General features: G+C 45.4%; 1 protein-coding gene across 4 annotated transcripts in view; it reads left to right on the top strand.

Moving 5' to 3' along the window:
* Positions 1-18,468, top strand: part of DNAAF11 (dynein axonemal assembly factor 11) — an 82,948-nt gene that overhangs the window by 4,661 nt on the left and 59,819 nt on the right. For all 4 annotated transcript variants that reach the window (XM_053313631.1, XM_053313630.1, XM_053313633.1 and 1 more), the window contains exons 2-3: positions 2,227-2,394; positions 10,641-10,718. In XM_053313631.1, the coding sequence (XP_053169606.1) occupies positions 2,227-2,394; positions 10,641-10,718 (246 nt within the window). The remainder of the gene's footprint in view (positions 1-2,226; positions 2,395-10,640; positions 10,719-18,468) is intronic.

Below are 18,468 nucleotides of genomic sequence, written 5' to 3'. Positions count from 1 at the left end.
ACTCGCAGCCAAACTGGACATGATGCCACAGCATGTAGTAAAGTGTGTTTTCAAGGCAATTTCGACTTCTGGTGCCCACAGAGCCCTGTGGTTGTCTTTGGTAGAACACTGGAAGGGTTTACCATTGCCTCCTCCCTCACTGTATGAGATTATGCCTTTCAGCATCTTCCTATATCACTGCTGCCCGATATGGGTGTTTCCCATCGTCTGGGGATTCGAACTGGCAACCTTCCACTTGTTAAGTCAAGCATTTTCCCGCTGCACTACTTAAGGTGGTCTTGTAGTTACTGTAGCTGTGCTCAAAGTCAAGCTAGACATGTGGGACAGCTGTGCATGAGCTCCGCTCTCCTGCTTTATATAGTAATAGAGCAGGAACATGCATGGCTGTCCCATTATATCTAGTTTGGCTGTGCTTACATCCTAGAGTACATGTAATCCTTTCCTGTGCTTTTTCAGAGGGAGATTGGTTGTGGTTGTGCAGTCAAGCTGCCTTCCAGAAAAGCTTGCCCTTAATTACTCACAAGCTCATTGAGGAAACCCAGGTGAGCTTCTCAAAACTGCAATTAGGCATGTTGATCTATCACAATCAGAATGGATCCAAAATCCACAGTAGGGCATTACTTTCCCTAGGGCTCGCTCAAATATCACAAAATAGCAAGCAAGCTTTTGAGTTCCCAAGGACTCTTCAGGTTCAGTGTTTGAAAAAGAAAATAAGGCTATGAGGGAAGAGAAGGAGAGGAGACACTGAAGCTGGATATCGGGGGAAAGCCTCATGCTCTGCAGTTTGTAGTAGTCTTAAGCTGGAGTGCAGGCCGTGTGACTTGATTAAGTTAAACCGTGCTAGATGCAAAGGAGATTTCAGGTTGTGCCAAAGGCTACCGGGACAAAGTAGAAATGGATGCTCTCCTGCTGAAAATATAAAATCTGGTAGTTATTCAGATCTGTCTTCAGTACTAATTGGAAACATGAATCACTTGTAAGGTACAGAGAAGCAAAGAAAAACCCAGTACTTCTATCAGAAAAGCTGGAGATTAATTTTAGCTAGTGCAGTAGGAAAGGAGTCAAGAGAAGTCAGTAGAAACCAAACTGGGTAGTAATTCCTAGTGGTTGGAAGGCATGTAGTCCCATCATTAGGTGGTAGAACCTCAGGAAGACTTCAGAGCACAGTTTGAAAACTGCTTTCTTTTGGTTTGGAAAATAGCAGCTCATGAAATCAAGCCTGCAAACCACATAGCCAGTGATATGAGTTCTCCCCAATTTTGGAAGCTGGGCATGCGCCTGTTTTGCGACTGTGTGTTAGAAACAAACAAGGCAGGAGGTGGGGAGCTTGATTGTCTGTCAAGCCCCACCTGGGTAGGACAAGGGAGCACGCCCTACCCAGATTCTGCTCTCAGCTTCTGAATAATGCAGGTGGGGAGATTGTCTTACCCAGCTGTGGCTTGACAGATGATCAAGTTCCCTCCCTCTTACCTTGTTTTTCAATAACACACCGTCGCAAAATGGAAGCACGCCCAGCTCCCAAAACTGGATAGGACTCGTCTCCTACCCAGTTTATGGTTGTGTGCATGAGCCTAATTTTGCTGTTATGGGCCTGAGTTTCTCCCATTTCCCAGCAAAAGTACTCCATTTTATACAATACAATAGACAATGAATATAGGAACATAGGAAGCTGCTATATACTCAATCAGACCATTGGTCTATCTAACTCAGTATTGTCTTCACAGACTGGCAGTGGCTTCTCCAATGTTGCAGGCAGGAACCTCTCTTAGCCCTGTCCTGGAGATGCCAGGGAGGGAACTTGGAACCTTCTGCTCTTCCCAGAGCAGCTCCATCCCCTGAGGGGAAATATCTTTCAGTGCTCACACTTCTAGTCTCCCATTCACATGCAACCAGGGCAGACCCTGCTTAGCTAAGGGGACAAGTCATGCTTGCTGCCACAAGACCAGCTCTCCTCAAGATCAAGCTACAAGGTTATATTTGTCCTAGCTGAAAATAGGGAGACATCTCTAGTCATTTGCTGACTTTGTAGTTGTGGATTTTGTTTCGGTTGGTGCTTTTGTTTGGAGCCTGTGTATGAAGACAGGGCGTATTTGACATTCATATATATATATATATATATATAGAGAGAGAGAGAGAGAGAGAGAGAGAGAGTATAAACATTTCTGAAGAAATGAATACAACCTTGCTCTGTGAACGAAATCTCTTTTGTATACTCCCCCCTCCCAGTCACAGAAGAACTTATTAGACAACGGGCAGAGCATAACAACTGTGAAATCTTTTCCTTGGAAGAGATTTCATTACACCAACAAAATATAGAGAAACTGGAGCATATTGACAAATGGTGCCGGGATTTAAAAATTCTTTATCTTCAAAACAACTTGATTCCCAGAATTGGTAAGCACATTTGTTCACTTACAGCTATGGCATAGAGGTGGGGGGGGGGAATGGTCTGTGATTACCCAGGAAGGAAAGAGAGTTAAAAATAGGATATGAAGTTCAAAGTCTTCTATTGCTAATGTTTAAATTCAGTCTTCAGTGGTTGGAATAACAGTGTTTTCCAGAGGGTGATTCAGTACTTGATTTTTAAATTGTTAAATTGTTTTAAGTTTTTGTATATGTTTTTACTTGTTTTATGCTATTGTTAACTGCCCAGAGATGAAAGTTTGGGGTGTGTGTGTGTACAAATATGATAAATAAATAAATAACTATAAGACATTGAATCTCTTGCTAATTAAGAAGTTTATGACCTGCCAAAATTTTTATGACCTGCCAGCAAAACATATTCTGGTCATCTTTTATATGGTTATTTATTTATTTATTTATTTATTACACTTCTATAGCGCCCCATCCAAAGGCTCTGGGTGGTACACAACAGGTAAAATACTACAACAAACAGCATTTAAAACAAACTAGTTAAAACTATGTGAAAACAAATCTAAAACAGTTCAGAGCCATTTAAAACCAATTTAAAATACTCAAAAAAATTTTTTAAACAATTTAAAAACCTTGGAAGGCCAGGCCAAACAAGTACGTCTTTAGGACTCTCTTGAAGGCCAACAGTGTGCCCAGACTACGGATATCTGCCAGGAGTGAATTCCATTGGCCAGGAGCAGCTACAGAGAAGGGCCAGCTCTGAGTTGCCACCAGACGCGTCAGTGGCAACTGGAGATGGACCTCTCCGAATGACCTCAACATGCGATGGAGATCATATAGAAGACGGCACTCTCTAAGGTAACCCAGGCATAATATGCTGCATTTTGAACTAACTGGAGTTTCTGAGTTACGTACAAAGGAAGCCCCATGTAGAGCGTATTGCAATAGTCAAGCCTGGAGGTTACCAGCTTATGCACCATTGTTTTGAGATTGTTCTCTTCAGGGAATGGATGCAGCTGGCGAATCAGCAGAAGCTGATGGAAAGGCCATAGCCTCAACCTGGGATACTAGGGTGAAGCCTGGATCCATGAGCATTCCCAAGCTGTGTACCTGTTCCTTCTGGGGGAGTGTGACATCATCCAGCACCAGAAGAACTAACTCATCCCTCAAATTCTGATCCTCCACAATGAGCACCTCCATCTTGCTTGGATTTGGCTACAATTTGTTGTCCTTCATCCAGCCCATTACTGCCTGTAGGCAGGCATTTAGGGAACAAGTGCCATTTCCTGATGATGAAAAGGAGAAATAGATTTGGATGTCATCGGCATACTGATAACATCCTGCTGACCTCACCCAGCAGTTTCATACAGATATTGTGACAGAATACATATATTAATACAGATATTGTGACGGAATGGAGCCCTGATGGACTCCATATAATAGCTTCTGTTTCGAAGAGCAACCATCACCAAGCTCCACCATCTGGAATCTGCCTGAGAGATAGGAACAGAACCACTGCAAACCAGTGCCTCCTATCCCCAGCTCCCCCAGGCAATCCAGAAGGATACCATGGTTGATGGTATCGAACGCCACCAAGAGACCCAGAAGCACCAACAGAGTCACACGCCCTCTGTCAATTCCCTGATATAAAGGTCATCTATCAGGTCGACCAAGGCCGTCTCAACCCCATAGCCCGCTCTAAAGCCAGTTTGAAATGGGTCTAGATAATTGGTTTCCTCCAAAATTGCCTGGAACTGGTTAGCCACCACTCTCTCAATCACCTTGCCCAACCATGAGAGATTGGAGACTGGCCTATAACTATCCATCACTGAGGGCTATAGGGAAGGCTATAGGGAAGTGGTCTAAATGGCAGGCCTGTTGTAGAAGGCTTCTTAAGAAGTGGTCTGATCATTGCCTCCTTCAAACAAGGAGGCATCCTACCCTCCCTCAATTTTCCTGCTAGGTAGAAGCAGCCAAGTCAAGCAAGGATCCAGAGAGCAAGTGGTAGGCCGCACTGCTCCAAGCATCTTGTCCACATCCTCAGGCATCACAGACTGAAACTGATGCAACCTAATACTGCAAGAGGGATTGCTGGACATCACCTCAATAGACTCTGCAAAAAGAGTGGAGTCCAAGTCGGCCCAAATACAAGAGATTTTATCCATAAAGAACCCATTAAAGGCATTACAGCAGAACATAGTCTCCGGGGACTGGTTTGAACTGGAAGGATTCTGAATCAAACTCCTGACAACCCAGGACAACTCTGTTGAACACAAACCTGCAGAAGCAATGTGTGCAGACCAGAATTGTGGTTTTTTTGCCACACACACTGCTTCTGCACAAACCTTTTATATGGGCTCTATGTTGTGTCCTGTCAATTTCAAGCTGGGTTCACCTCCACTTGTGCTCCAGTCACCTACCTTGCTGCTTCTGACCCCGCAATTTCTCTGTAGATCAAGGGGCCACTTTTAAAGCAGGTCTGAATGGACACTTAGGAGTGATTGTACCTACTGCCCCGGTGAGTTCCCTATTCCAGGTTCCCACCAGGGCATTGACAGAATCACTGGCAGCACCAACACTGAAACCCTCCGAGCCTTTTTGGAATCCTACTGGGTCCAGCAGCCATCTCGGGTGGCCCATCTTAATAGGTCCTTCACCCCTGCAGGGCTGGGTTGTGGCTGTGAAACCAACCTTAACCAGGTGGTGGTCCATCCATGACAATGGGGAAACCACAAGATCCCCCACCCACGGAACACACGCCTGATCTGAACAGAAGACCAAATTGAGTTTATCCTGAAACTAATTAGGATAGGCCCATAGTTGTCATGGCCGCTATGAACTCCTGAGCCGCACCAGACAAGCCAGCTTCAAAGTGGATATTGAAGTCCCCCAGCACCAAGAGTCTGGGTGACTCCAACAGCAACTCTGAGACCAACTCCATCAGCTCAGTTAGGGTGTCAGTTGGGCAGCGGGGTGGACGGTATACCAACAGAATCCCCAATTTATCCCTAGAACCCAAGCACAAAAATACACACTCAATATAAGTCAACTGTCACACAGGGGCCCTGGTGAGGGAAATAGTATTCTTTTGGACTACAGCCACCCCACCCACCCCCGCCTTCTTCCCCATGCCTGCTCCATATCAGAGTAGCCTGGTGGGAGAATCTGGGCCCAAACTGGGTCACTATCTTCCCCTATCCAAGTCACAGCTATACAAGCCAGGTCGGCTCCCTCATCCAAGATCAAGTCATGGATGATTTGGGTCTCATTGTGAACTGACCTGGCATTGCAGAGGAGCGTGGCCAGGTTCTGTGGGTAGTTGGAACTGTTCTCCGGGGCCTGAGAGCTGACAGGGCAGCCAGAAGTGGAAACAGTTACTAAATTACTAATTTCCCTTCCCCTGTAACGGCCAGCTGTTCTGCCAATGCCAATTCTTCTGTTCCCCACCACAACAGTAATAGCTGCCCCAAGGCTGCCAGATGCAACCCCCGCATCACCCTTCCCCAGAGAACCCAAACACATGGCAGCAAAAGGCCTGGCACAACCCCCTAAAAGGAGGATTAACAAACTTTAGCCCAGACCTCCAATCCCACCTTAATATACCCTCCCACCAGACCTCAGTCCCACACCGAAGGCACCACCGGCACTCTCTCCGTCCTTATAAGCACCCCAAACTCAGAGTTACCCCTCTCACAGGTGGCTCCAAGCTGGGGCAGATGGAAATGAGTGCCCACAGGTGGAATTGGCAGGCACTCCAAGAAGGAATGAATTAAACAAAGCAGCAGAACAATGGCTAGGCTGAGCTGGTCTTCCAGCTATCCAGAGGGGGAGGCTGTGATATATCTCCAGGCTGAGGCCAAAGAAACAAGCTCACAAATCCACACTCCCGCATCTTCTCCTCTCGTCACTCCCTGCCGAGAGATGTAAAATTATAAATTTTAAAACATTTTATAAGTAAGATCTTTGTCTAATGTGTCAGTTGAATGTTAGGTAGTTTAAATAGCATGTATTGCCCTATTGTGATTTTATTGAAAATCCTTATGAAAATAAAGGAATTGGAGCAGTGGTGGGTGGTCACCAAAATAAGCAATGGTCTTCAACTGGGTCAAGAGAAAAGAAGTTTGAAAAATGCAGGTTTATAGAATATCTCAAGTCAGCAACAAAATCTCTAAAACGTAAGGCACGTTCTTAAGATAAAACATTGCAAAGTCCAAGGGAGTGAAAAATCTCACTAAACCTTCTTTTCTGCTCCCAACGCACAAAAAGACCCTTCATATGGGAGGTGGTGGGATCCATTCCCTGCAACATTTATGGGCTGAGGAAGAAGTTTCACAGCAGGAGGCATGCCACAGGTTACACAAGCACACTCTGTTACACCTGTGCAACACACTGCTCTGGAATGCAAGCGCAACATCCTTGCACTAGTGCGACATGTTTATACAGGTGCATTGTTAGTCTGGATGTCAGCCACTGAGGCTGTTCACATGAGCAGCACTACCCAGGCTTGCACAGCCCTATCCGGATAGGGCTGCTCATGTGGCGTGCTGGCCTAGCATTGCCCCTCTGGGTAGCCTGAGTTTTGTACTGAGGACGCAAGCTTCCACCTCAGTCCTTGGTCGTGTGGCTGCCTGAAGCCCAAGCAGCCACAGAGCTGGGCGGCTACAGCACCCAGCAGTGGGGAAATCCCCCAATGCACCACACTCCTCACGCAGTGCATTGTGGGAATTCTGGATGCTGGGCTACGTTTCCCCAGTCTCCGGATTGCCACACTGCTCCCAGCTGTGCGGATCATGTGGGCACACAAGTGGATCATCTGGGGGGAAGGTAAGTGTGATTCTGCTTCCCCACCTCAGCCCTCCCCTCCCCGCCATGAAGTGTCATGTGAACAACCTTATTGTATTTTTTATTTTTGGAGCATAGGATGTCAGCCATTGTGGGAGTTTTATGTGCTTAATTCACAAGATATAATTTATTTGAACCAAGTGGTAATGTTGTTATACTAATATTGTTAGTATATATGTACTGATTTTCAACCAATAGCAGATTACAACTTGAAAACTTGAATATGAATACGACAAATATGTATATACCGCTTTTCAACAAAAGTTCCCAAAGCAGTTTACATTGATATAAATGAATAAAAATGGCTCTCTGTCCCCAAAGAGCTCACAATCTAAAAAAGAAACACAAGGTAGACACCAGCAACAGACACTGGAGGGATGCTGTGCTGGGGCTGGATAGGGCCAGTTGCTCTCCCCCTGCTCAATAAAGAGAATCACCACTTTTAAAAGGTGCCTCTTTGCTGAATTAGAAGGGGTTACATAGCAAAAAGAAGAATTAGAGAATTGTTCCCTGTTCCCAAAGGACTCACAATCTAAAAAGAAATACAAGGGTGACACCAGCAACAGTTACTTGAGAGAGTCTACACTGGACAGAATATTTGTCTGTGGCAGCTGAGGAGTTCATAGCAGCCATAGAAACATAGGAAGCTGCCATATACTGAGTCAGACCATTGGTCTATCTAGCTCAGTATTGTCTTCACAGACTGGCAGTGGCTTCTCCAAGGTTGCAGGCAGGAATCTTTCTCAGCCCTATCTTGGAGATGCTGCCAGGAAGGAAACTTGAAACCTTCTGCTCTTCCCAGAGAAGCTCCCTCCTCTGAGGGGAATATCTTACAGTGCTCACACTTCTAGTCTCCCATTCATATACAACCAGGGCGGAACCTGCTTACCTAAGGGGACAAATCATTCTTTCTAACACAAGACCAGCTCTCCTCCATGGATAGGCCATGACAACTATGGGCCTATCCCATGTGGTCTCGGGACTGACACATATTGCTGGTCACACGCTTGATCTGGTCTTTCACTCTGAACAGGGTGGTGTTCCATGGGTGGGGACTCCGGTGAATTCCCCATTGTCATGGATGGACCACCATTTGGTTAAGGTTGGACTCATGACCACACCCCACCTCTGCAAGGGCGGAGGGCCTGAGGACCCTCGGGTCCACCCGAGAAGGTTACTGGATCCAATAGGATTCCAAGAAGCCTTGGTTGGATTTAGTGTTGGCTCTGCTGGTGACCCTGTCGACACTCTGGTGGAGAATTGGAATAATCAACTCACCAGGGCAGTGGACACAATCGCTCCTAAGCATTCTTTCCGACCCGCTTCAAAACTGGCGCCTTGCAAGAACTACGAGAGCTGAAGCAGCAAGGTAGACGACTAGAGCACAAGTGGAGAAAGATTCGACTTGAATCCGACAGATTATTACATAGAGAGCATTTGAAGATTTATGCTCAGGTGATATGTGCGGCAAAGATGTGATTTCCCCCCCTCCCAAATAGCGTCTGAAAGTTCACGTCCAGTGGAGTTGTTTAGGGTCGTGAAGGGACTAATGTGCGCCCCTTCCCCCTTGAATCAGTACTTGGAACCAACAATTACTTTCTGTGACCTTTTTAATGAGTTTTTTTGTGGATAAAATCTCTCGTATTCGGGCCGACTTGGATTCAAATTCCACAATTGTCACAGAGTCTGATGCCGAAGTGTCCAGCAGCTCCTTTTATGTGATGACCCAGGATCAGTTTCAGTTTGTGACTCCTGAGGAAGTGGACAGGTTGCTCGGAATGGTGCGGCCTACCACCTGCCCTCTTGATCCTTGCCCGACATGGCTTATAATATCTGACGAGGAGGCTAGGATAGAGGGCCTGGTAGAGATAATAAATGCTTCTCTCAGGGAGGGCAGGATACCTCCTTGTCTTAAGGAGGCAATCATTAGACCACTTCTGAAGAAGTCTGCCTTGGATCCCTTGGAGTTAAGCAATTACAGGCCTGTATCCAACCTTCCATGGCTGGGCAAGGTGATTGAGAAGGTGGTGTCCTCCCAGCTTCAGGCGGTCTTGGAGGAAACTGATCATCTAGACCCATTTCAAACTGGCTTTCAGGCGGGCTATGGGTTGGAGACTGCCTTGGTCAGCCTTATGGATGATCTTCAATTGGGAATTGACAAAGAGAGTGTGACTCTGTTGGTCCTTTTGGATCTCTCAGTGGCTTTTGATAAGGAACAGGTATGCAGTCTGGGGATGCTTCTGGATCTGAACTTCTCCCTGGTGCCCCAAGTTGAGGCAGTGGCCAGAGGTGCCTTTTGTCAGCTTTGGTTGATAAGCCATCTGCGTCCGTTTCTTGAGATGAACGACCTTAAAGCGGTGGTACATGTCCTGGTAACCCCTAGGCTGAATTACTGCAATGTGCTCTATGTGGGGCTGCCTTTGTACGTAGTCCGTAAACTGCAGTTGGTCCAGAATGTGATGGTCAGGTTGTTTTCTGTTTCATCTAGGAGAGACCATATTATTCCTATGTTTAAAGAACTACACTGGCTGCCGATATATAGCAATAGCAATAGCACTTACATTTATATACCGCTCTATAGCCGGAGCTCTCTAAGCGGTTTACAATGATTTTTAGCATATTTCCCCCAACATTCTGGGGGTACTCATTTTACCGACCTCGGAAGGATGGAAGGCTGAGTCAACCTTGAATCAACCTTGAGCCCCTGGTCAGGATTGAACTTGTAACCTTCTGGTTACAGGGCGGCAGTTTTACCACTGCGCCACCAGGGCGATATGTTTCTAGCCAAAATACAAGGTGCTGGTTATTACCTATAAAGCCCTAAACCGCTTATGCCCTGGGTATTTAAGAGAACGTCTTCTTCGCCATGAGCCCCACCGCCTGTTAAGATCATCTGGAGATGTTCGTCTGTGGTTGCCGCCAATTCGCTTGGTGGCTAGTCGGGAACATGCCTTTTCCGTTGCTGCCTCTGGACTTTGGAATGCACTTCCTGTTGAAATAAGAGCCTTCCCATCTCTGGCACCTTTTAAAAAGGCACTGAAGACACATTTATTCACCCAGGCTTTTAATTAGATTTATAGTTTTAAAATTTTTAATACTGGTTTTTAAATGTATTTGTTTTAAATGATTTTAATTGTAAACCGCCCAGAGATACAAGTTTTGGGCAGCATAGAAATATTTTAAATAAATAAACAAACTATTATTCTCCCCCCCCCCCCCCGCTTAATGTAAGAGAGCCATACTTTTTAAAATGCCTCTTTGCCTAATTCACAGGGAGGATACTGTTCAGTTTGGATTTTTAGAAAATGTTTTCTGTCTATTTAAATTCCTGTTCAGCTGCTAATTCAAAAAAGTATTATCTGCTATACAAAGTTTGACATGTTAAGCCTGTCTTTGCAAATTATTACATGCTATGTCAATTTCAGAAAATGTGAGCAAACTGAAGAAGCTTGAATATTTAAATTTGGCTTTGAACAACATTGAACAAATTGAAAATTTGGAAGGTAAGATCTTGGCATACTGAGAATGCGTCTGTAAATCTTATTCGTTAACACAAGAAAGATTTTTAAAGATGTCTGTGTGATGCCTCAACCTGTTCTGAGATATTTAGAACGAAAATATCAGTCCATTGCCACCACTTGAGGAAACGTTCATCACTTCTTGGCCTTTTGGCTAAGATAAACATTCAGCCTCCACCCTGATACCTCAAGCCTCAGGATTGCTACATTGTCTTGGCCCAACAGTTCCTCTATTTTCACGTGGGTATTGGCATTAAAGTTGCCACTTGAGATAAACACCAACCAGGGATTTATTCTGGGTTGAAAAACATATAACCATTCCCTCTTTTACACAGAGCTACATAAAGTATACCTCCCAGCCAGTAACAGGAAACCGTAACTCTAACAGACTTGTACTGACCTTAACTATCACAGATTCTTCCTCACCCAGCCTGCATAAGGAATCCCCACTGCCCAATCACCACAAGGCTTTTGCTGCTTCTATTACCTTCTGTACAAAACCTCCAGTACAGTATAATTTTAAACCATATCACAAACATATATACAAGCAAATAAACACAAATCCCAATTTCGTCACAGTCTGTTTCTGAGAAAGATTGTGGCACTGCCTAACCACTTCTGGATCTTTGGAATTCATGTTTCTATTTCTTAGAAATGGACCTGGGTTAATATACTGTGTTATGTTTATACCCATTGGAAAGACACATAGCAATGCTTTGGGATTTGAGCTCTCATTGGGTCTTGAACCAGTGACTTGTGGGATAGGTTCTGCCTTGCCAGTCAGCTTGGAGAATGAGGCGGCGATGCTAGCCAGATGATGCTCCTGAACCCTGTAAGAAGTTCCTATCAGATTTATTTTCTTTGGCTTATGGCCGCAAATAAAATAATTCTATCAGATTTATTCCCTGGTCTGAGCAACAGGGAGATTTGCTCTGTTTGCAAATTGCCTCACTCCATCGTTGGCTGTCTAGGACCCAGCTTGTCACCTCATACATTTTAAATGATCTTCGTGCTTAATAGGACCTCCAGACCACAGGGCTTCAATGATGTGTTGTGTGAGTGAGTTGGCAGGAGATGAGACAAGGCTCAGATTGTCACACCAAAAGATACAGCAACGTAGGCTGAGTGATTGGCTGATTCCGCCATGTGGCAGTTGGGTTGCTAGCTTATACAAGCTCGCCAGAAGGTAGATGTGCAATTAGGCTGAGCCATCAAAAATTCTCTGTAGAATTATGCATATCAATGGTGATTTAGAACCAGTATCTTCCAGTTACCCTGTCTAAGTCCTGTCTCTGTATCTTTGACCATGAAGTTTGCAGAAGCTGGGATATAGCTTTATTTGAAAATAATGTTTAAAATGGGTTCCAGCTGAATGCACTGCTTTGCTTTCCCCACTTTCCCAAGCAGTTGGAATTTCTAGGACAGCCTTTTATCCAGTTATTTTGCTTGTGATGAGATCGTACTGGAAATTACCATTTTGTTTGGTTACCAAATATAGAGGATGAATAGACAGGAAGCTGGCAGCAGGAGCTCAGCAGCAGAGCATATGATTTGCATGCAGGTTCCATCCCTGGCATCTCCACCTAAAGAAAAGGATCACTGCTGGGCTGGGGAAGAGGACCAGCACCAGGGCATCATTGGGCAGCTGCCCTGGACCCTCAGAAGGGCCCACCACTTGAGATTGTGGCAGCAGGTCCTTCAGTGTCACTGGGGTGGATCTCACTGTGACCCCAATGTGATTGTGTGTAGGGGCTGTTGCTGATCTGGCCTGACCCTTGGTGATTTTCTTAACCTTAATCTAGTTTTGGGGGTAGATTTCCACCCACAGCTGCGTAAAGCTGCATAAAGAAGCAAACCACTGCAATCCCAGCTATGCTTTTGTTGTCAAACTCTTACCTGGACTCTGGCACATGGTATATCTACAGGTATGGCCCCTCACCAGTTATGATATTTATGTTATTAATAAAAATATGGCACAACATAGAAAACTACCCTCCAAATGAATGGGTTTTCTATGGTGGGGTGGTTTCTATCCCATTCCCATTATAAATCAATTCGGAGAAAAACCACACCAGAAATGAATGGGCTTTCTATGGTAGGGTGGTTTCTATCCCATGCCCATGTTAACCCCTTTGGGATGGGGTAGAACACCCTTTTTCTCTTTGGAAACTTCAGTTTTGTTTCCCCAGATGATGATAATCTCTCAAAACTAGTTTGAGACACTAGTATATTTCTGTGCTCCCAAGTTAGGGCAGATGAAACCAACTCCTCTCATAATGTCAGACCTAGCATTTGGAACAAGTAAAGCATTCTGAAGCATCTGACTTCACGGAAGCAGGGATTTTCACCCATAGAACAAAGCCAAAAGGATCACAACAGTAGCAACCACAGTATGTCAGCTTCATTAGCCTGGCATCAGTGGTTCATGTGTGGATTGGTAACTGGTTGAAGGACAGGAAACAGAGAGTAGGAATAAATGGACAGTTTTCAGAATAGAGGGAAGTAAGAACTGGGGTCCCCCAGGGATCTGTACTGGGACCAGTGCTCTTTAACTTGTTCATAAATTATCGAGACACTGGGGTAAGCAGCAGAGTGTCCAAATTTGAAGATGACACTGAACTATTTAGGGTAGTGAAATCCAAAAGAGATTGTGAGGAACTCCAAAAGGATCTCTCTAAACTGGGTGCGTGGGCAACAAAATGGCAGATGTGGTTCAATGTAAGCAAGTGTAAAGTTATGTATATTGGGGTAATACACCCCCCCACACACACACACACACACTTCACATATACACTGATGGGGTCTGAGCTGTCAGTGACTGACCAGGAGAGAGATCTTGGGGTCGAGGTGGACAACTCATTGAAAGTGTTGACTCAATGTGCGGAAGCTGTGAAAAAGGCCAATTCCATGCTAGGGATCATATGGAAGGAGATTGAAAATAAAAATGCTAATATTATAATGCCCTTATACAAAACGATGGTGCAGCCACATTTGGAGTACTATATTCGGTTCTGGTCACCATATCTTAGGAAGGATATTGTAGAACTGGGAAAGGTGCAGAAAAGGGCAACCAAGATGACCAGCGGCCTGGAGCACCTTCCTTAAGAGGCAAGGCTACAGCATCTGGGGCTCTTTAGTTTGGAAAAGTGGTGACTATGGGGAGACATGATAGAGGTGTATAAAATTATGTATGGAGTAGAGAGCGTGTACAGAGAGAAATTTTTCTCCCTCTCTCACAGCATTAGAACCAGGGGTCATCCCATGGAACTGATGGCCAGGAAATTTAGGACTGACAAATGGAAGTACTTTTTCACATAGCACATAATTAATCTATGGAATTATCTGCCACAGGATGTGGTGGTGCCCACTAGTTTGAATGGCTTTAAAAGGGACTTAGACAAAGTCATGGAGGACAGGTCTATCCATGGCTATAGGCCACTTCCAGCAAGATGCCTCTGGATACCAGTGGCAGGGGAGCAACAGCAGGAGTGTGGGCATGCCCTCAGCTCTTGCCTGTGGGCATCTGGTGGGCTACTGTGTGACTGGATGCTGGACTAGATAGGCCTTGGGCCTGATCCAGTAGGGCTGTTCTTATGTTCTCGTATGTAAAAAATCATTACTCCAGATGAGGGTTAACAGTGTTTGCCAGCTATGAAATAATATGGGGAAATAAGAGGGCAACTTACCCTAAAAGGTAAGGGAAAACAGCCTGTATACAAGGAAATGTGATATTGTTGTAGGCACAAGCTTCATTTCAATGGAAGCCAATGACCATTAAAATTTTCTCTCTCTGTTATAGATGGACCCAAGTGAGTGCTGAGATTAATCTGACTAATACATGAAGTTCACTGTAGTTAATAGCTGTTTGCCATTATAGTTCATGCCCCTGGAGAGTTATTGTTTCTCCCACTTTTGATTTCAGCTTGCTTTCCCAACAGAAGACAACTATATTGGCTTCATAGTTTACTGCCCTGGAATCTACCAGCCACAAAATCAATTCTGAATCCATTGGGATTGCCTAAAACCAGAGATCATAGATGTCAGACTGTATACAATTCACTTTAGTTTGCTCCTGCCTTGAGACACTGAGACAGGTCCATGCCCATCAAAAACACCACTAGCTAATGGTTTTCTCTCATAACTTTCAACCTTGGACCAAAATAATTTAAAGATTATCAGTGATTATGTATAGATAAGAAGAGGGACAAAGGGGTCTACGTACCAGAGGTGCCTGGAGGATGGTGATGGTAGCAATTACACTACCGGCTTATTCTCACTCATATAGGAGATGCAAGGTTGGGATTCCCTTTTTGCTGACAAAGCAAGAGTGCCATTCTACGAGGCAAGGAGCAGGTTTCAGGGCAAGGTTGCGGAGAGTGCAGGGGAGGTGTCTAAGCAAGAATCCAGGATGAAGGGGCCGTGTTCCCTGTAACGGGTGTTCCCAGATGTTGTTGACTACAATTCCCATCATCCCCAGCTGCAGTGGCCTCTGGGGATGATGGGAGTTGTATTAAACAAGGTCTGAGGATCCCTGTTACAAGGAACACAGGCCAAGGGGCTGGTCTGAAGAAGTGTAGCATCAGTAACATCCAGGCAGCAAATGAAAGGTTTTCTAGAGACCACCACCACACCTAGGACAGCTCTGCTCCCCATTTTGGCCCAGCCAACACCGCAGCACCTTTCCCATTGGTGTATAGGAAGTAGCCTTATACTCAGTCAAACCATTGGCCCATCGGAGTCACACACACTGGCTGGCAGCAGCTCTCCACAGGTCCACGCTGACTGGCAGCAGCTCTCCAGGGTTTCAGGCAGGAGTCTCTCCCAGCCCTACCGGGAGATGCTGCCAGGGATTTGACCTGGGGCCTTTTGCATGCAAAGCAGATGCTCTGACTCTGAACTGCAGCCCTCTCTTTCGAGCCTGAATTGAACCAGTGATCTAAGGATATCCGGTAGCCAACGTCCCTACAGTCCTCCGCTTTGTCAGCTGAGCTATCCAAGGGACTTGGCAGTTGGTGCTGCCACTGGAGGGGAAGGAGCATTCCAAGACCTAGGGGCAAACTCTGCCTCTGGGGCCAGAGCTCTAGAGATGCCTTCACACCATCTGTAAGACTGGGCATTTTTCTGTTGAATAGATTTCTGTTTACATTGTCTTTTTGGTTTAATTTGACCTCTTTTATTTCCCCAAACCATTTCTTTCATTGCAAGCCCCTTGGGGATTATAGACATTTGGGGGGGGGGGTGGAATACTGTAAGCCACTTAGCATATCAACCAATCAAATAAATAGCTGCCCTACTCCCTTCCCTGGAGCATCGAAAGGGCCCTAATCTGGAGGCTACGTGGTTTTGTGATTTCCTCTCCTGAATGAACCAGGCTCAGAATAGAGTTGTCAGTGCTGAGTGAAGTTGTTCCTGAAGGCTTTCCCCCACAATTTTGTTCACAATATCAAGGCATTAAAATATGCAGGATTTTAGTAAAGAAATTTCAAAATTTTAGTAAAAAATTTCAGTAGTGAGCTGGAGATTGATGCCAGTTTCTCCGGGCCCGTCCTGAAGGTTTAACAGCCCTAGCTCAGAGGCAGCAGGCCTTGGGTTGCCAGCTGTGCTCTGTGCTTTCTTGTTTGGATGTCTTGGCTTGAACTCATTGAGGAAACAGCCTCGCCTCTGTTTTGGAATTTAGCATTCACCTTGGAACAGATTGGGGGCAAAGACATCTAACGGAAGGCATCTATTTGAGTCTAAGTAAGCAAAGGCTTGCAAGCAAGAGTCTGCACAAAAAGCCTGGGAAGTGAGACTGTGCCCTGCACCATTTGCATTCTTAACAAAGCTGCATTTCCATTTGGAGTCAACAGGAGTCATTAGGACGGAAGGTTGAGAGATTAAGTAACTGTGCCCTAAAATGAAATCAAGGCACGCTTGTTTGTTCGCTGCTCCATCCAAATAGCAACCTCCCCACTCATGCATCCATCCCAATCCCTCAATAAAAATATTGAATTATCTCCCCTTTTCTGGAAAGTTGGTGATTCCTTGTATGGGCTTGCTGGCAGGACCCCCTGGTCAACACCAGGGGTGGGTAAAAAACCGGCTGGCCAGGTTCAGTTTGAAGCCGAACTGGCCTCGAACCGGTTTGGTTTTGCCCCTCTGTAAGAGATTGAGACGTCAGAATTCCCTCCTCCCAAAGGGGAAAAGAGCATTCAGAAGTCTAGGTACTTTGCTTTTGCTTGGCTTGTTCTGTTCCTCCAAGACCCGTGAAAACACACAAACAAGTGATTAAAAATTAACAGTGTTTATTCTCACCCAGATCTTGACAACCAGCAGATAAAAGTAAGAGACAATTTCAGGGCTCAGGCACCATGTTCTTGGCATCAGTCAGAAATTTGGCTGTTGAGAATCGGAAGCTATCTGTCATCACACTTTCTCTCCTTCCTGTCTTTCTCTGTGGTTGCCCCTCCTCACTTCTTTATATCCTGATTTTGGCATTACCCCCTCAATTTTGTCCACTTGTTTGTCTTAATAATCATTGGTCAGAAGAATTCAGACCACTGATAACCTATAACCTAATTCATCACCCTTCTGGAGCCTATAAATCAATTGGTCAGTCATAGAATTTGCGCAATCAGTACCTGCAAAATGTGTATCTAGGTGTTTTTAATGAAGCTACCTATATCACAACTGCATCATAGAGAACTTTCTATGGTTTATGCTCATCCTGTCAAGATGGCACATCCCTTCAAATCACCTTTGAAGTAGAACTCAAGTTAAACTGGGAAAGCTGCCAAGATGCGCTTGGTCGTGCCTTCCGGTGTGCCCCCGAAAGAACACCCTTTGACATTTGGAAACTTGTTTGAAACTTCTTAAAAAACATCACAGTGGAGACGGCAGAGGAGGTATGATGTTACCATCATAGGCCCCAAAGCCTAGTCTTTCCTAAAACCATTGTCAAGCAGACTGGTCAGCCTGGCCATAGAAAAATGCCCTTCCTGGGGGTCTCACACTCTCAAACCCCCCAAGTTTGTCGTGGCTGGGGGGGGGGGGGGAACGGGGTTCGCAGTGACCAAAATGGCTGCTGTGATGGGGGAAAGGCTCAGAAAGAGCCAAAGATTGTCCGAGCTAGGCACTTTTTAGCAAAATTGAGGCTGGCGGGGGGGGGGGAGACATCCACGAGACACCTCCCCCCCCGTGACCTCAGAGAAGTCCCCCGGAGGGGTAAGTACAAACAAAAACTATATGTGTGTGTGTGTGTTTATTTATTTATTTATTTTGCTGCCCTGAATGTCCAGGAGGCTTTGGTCTGATGTCAAGCCAACATCCCCCACTCACCCCAGTTTGGCTTTGATCCATTGAACCAACCGGTTCGACCTTTAACTGGTTTGGATTCAAACCTGTTCACACATCCCTAGTCAAGATTGTCTTGGATGTCCCTTGGCTGCTCACTAAATCACTGGGATCAGGAGTAATTCCTCCCTTCATTTTGAACTTGGCTGGCCTGTGGTGTGCATCAGGGCAATTACATTTAGAAAGACTATGCTAGTGTTTTTCCTGGTTTGGAGACTTAGGATTCTGATGCCAGTCCAGCATCCTACTGTCTCTGCCTCCCACTTTGACAGTACCTTTGCAAAGTACCCTTGGACCTCTTTGCCTCCCACTCTCAGTGCAGCAGGCTTTCAGAAAGGGGTCAAGTTGCTATCATCTCCCTCTTTTCCTTTCTCCACCTTTCTAGTAAACTCTAAGGTCGTTC

Source organism: Hemicordylus capensis, chromosome 4 (assembly GCF_027244095.1).
Source record: "Hemicordylus capensis ecotype Gifberg chromosome 4, rHemCap1.1.pri, whole genome shotgun sequence".
NCBI lineage: Eukaryota > Metazoa > Chordata > Lepidosauria > Squamata > Cordylidae > Hemicordylus > Hemicordylus capensis.
This window is presented reverse-complemented; position numbering and strand designations above follow the sequence as displayed.